This window comes from Geospiza fortis, unplaced genomic scaffold (assembly GCF_000277835.1).
Source record: "Geospiza fortis unplaced genomic scaffold, GeoFor_1.0 scaffold183, whole genome shotgun sequence".
Taxonomy (NCBI): Eukaryota; Metazoa; Chordata; class Aves; order Passeriformes; family Thraupidae; genus Geospiza; species Geospiza fortis.
The window spans coordinates 1,683,839-1,685,780 of NW_005054447.1; the positions used below are offsets into that span (position 1 = coordinate 1,683,839).

The window sequence follows — 1,942 nt, forward strand, 5'->3', positions numbered from 1 at the left end:
GGAGTGCCCGCCGCCCGGGCACCCTGCGGGCGGCGCAGGGTCTGCGTGCTTCTCGGGGCTGAGGAGCGGCCTCAGCTTCCTGAGTTCGCGCGTTTCCACTCGTGCTGTGGAATTCCGGGAAGAAGTTTGGAAATCCCTTCCTTCGGAACCCACGGACGGTCAGCTCTGTTAGCGCTGTCGTGGTGCAGGGGCCGGGGGCGACGGCGTGGGTCTCTCCCGGATCTGGCTGGGACCAACTTGCAAAGTCTGCGCAGCTCTTGTGGGGAAAACATCCCAATAACTGATGCTTGCAGCCCGCTCAAATGCCAGGGAAGGGACGTATCCAGACATAGAGAAGGTATCTATTGCCAGCGGGCTACAGTAGGGAGGAGTAGCCTCGCAAAGAGAGATAAGCGACTCTCAGGCCTTTGCACTGAGATAATCTCGTTCATTTTGGTAGCACGTTCTAGGAAGACTTCCGTGCTGTCACAAAGGCATTTTACATAGACATCAGGACAAGGGAGATAGCCGTGCATATGTACTATCTCGTGTAACAACCTGAGGCTTTTGGGGCACTTTACAAAGGGAAGCAGCTACATACATTCATTGTACTTGTAGGGAACTGCAGTCCTGAGAACGACGTTAATTACCAAATAATTGAGCCCTTCGGTGGGAGAAAAGCTGAAACTCATCTGTAGTTGCTTGAGTCAGCTGCCACTTGCATGTACAGAAACATGATACACTAATGATTGTATTTTACTTGCTCCTGGTTTTCTTGTGCAATGGAATGTTCTTCATGCAGTTTACTGCTTTGAGATTTGTTTCTTGCTGTACATGATGATGTAAGCTGTTAATTTTGTGTGTGTGTGTGTGTTTGTAGAAACTCTAACTAGATCTTTGTTCTTATAGAGGATAAATAACTTATATTAGACGCTAACTGTGTATTTTTCCGCCAGCTCAGTGAAATCCTACTGGCTTCTCCCAAAGCTTACAGTATTGGTAAAATTCATACTCTTAGAGAAAGCAGGAGGCTTCAACCCTAACCTCAACCCCAGTCCAGTGTGCAATATGACTTGTTCTCTCATTGCTGAGCAACAGATTAATGGTTTTGTATACATTTTCTGCCCACCTGTTGATGAGCGGTCATCATTTAGCAGTTGTGTTCCACATAGGTGAAACCAAGAAGTGAAAGCATGAGAATTGTGATCTGTAGGTTTCTGTTGTAATCACTCTCCCCAGTTCGATAAATTTATTGCAGTGTTTCATCAGTGGTTGCACTACAGTACTGCTGGACATGGGGAGATGTTGTCGTGGCAGTGTAGTCAATAAAATAAGTTCTTCAGTGAAGTGTTCTGGTCATGATAGGAGTTCACACAGTTCAAGGAGTTTGTACCTATGAGCGATTTAACTTGATGCAACCTATTTCTAATGCTTTTGATTTAGAGAGAATGAACTGGTCATGCATGCCTGGCTGTGGGAGAGCGGCAAAGCCTCCTTAGCTACTGTATGGACAATGTGCTCTTTCTTTAGGACTTTGTTTTCTGCTTCCTTGTAGCTGGCCCGGATTCAGACCAATAGTGTAGTTACGATGCTCCATGAGCTATACCCTGACCTCCACTTCGAGATTGGTAAGTTTTTTTTTGGATGTTGCCCCTGGGTAGATGGCAAGGAGCAGGAGCCAGCGGGTTATCTTTGTGTGCAAGAGGTGTGTGTAGAGTCAAGAGGAGGAGGTCTGTCTAAATTTATCTGAGAGTGCCATCTGAATTCAGTTTAGTTGTGTGGCTGAGCAACTGCTGCTGCTTGTTTCTTCTAGGGGAGATAGCTGGATTTCATAAGTCCTTGATGATTTAAGTGCTGAGTATGTGATGGATATAGTGTTGTGTTGCTACATTTGCAAACTTTGTATTGTTTTGGCTGCACCCTTCTGAGCATTAGGGGCATTTTCTGGTCTGGGACTCAAGGC

At 46.2% G+C, this 1,942-nt stretch overlaps 1 protein-coding gene across 1 annotated transcript in view; it reads left to right on the forward strand.

Moving 5' to 3' along the window:
* Positions 1–1,437: 1,437 nt before the first annotated feature.
* Positions 1,438–1,942, forward strand: part of HMBS (hydroxymethylbilane synthase) — an 8,135-nt gene continuing 7,630 nt past the window's right edge. Inside the window, exon 1 of the mRNA XM_005427541.2 lies at positions 1,438–1,607. Within this exon, the coding sequence (XP_005427598.2) occupies positions 1,568–1,607 (40 nt within the window). The 5' untranslated portion in view covers positions 1,438–1,567. The remainder of the gene's footprint in view (positions 1,608–1,942) is intronic.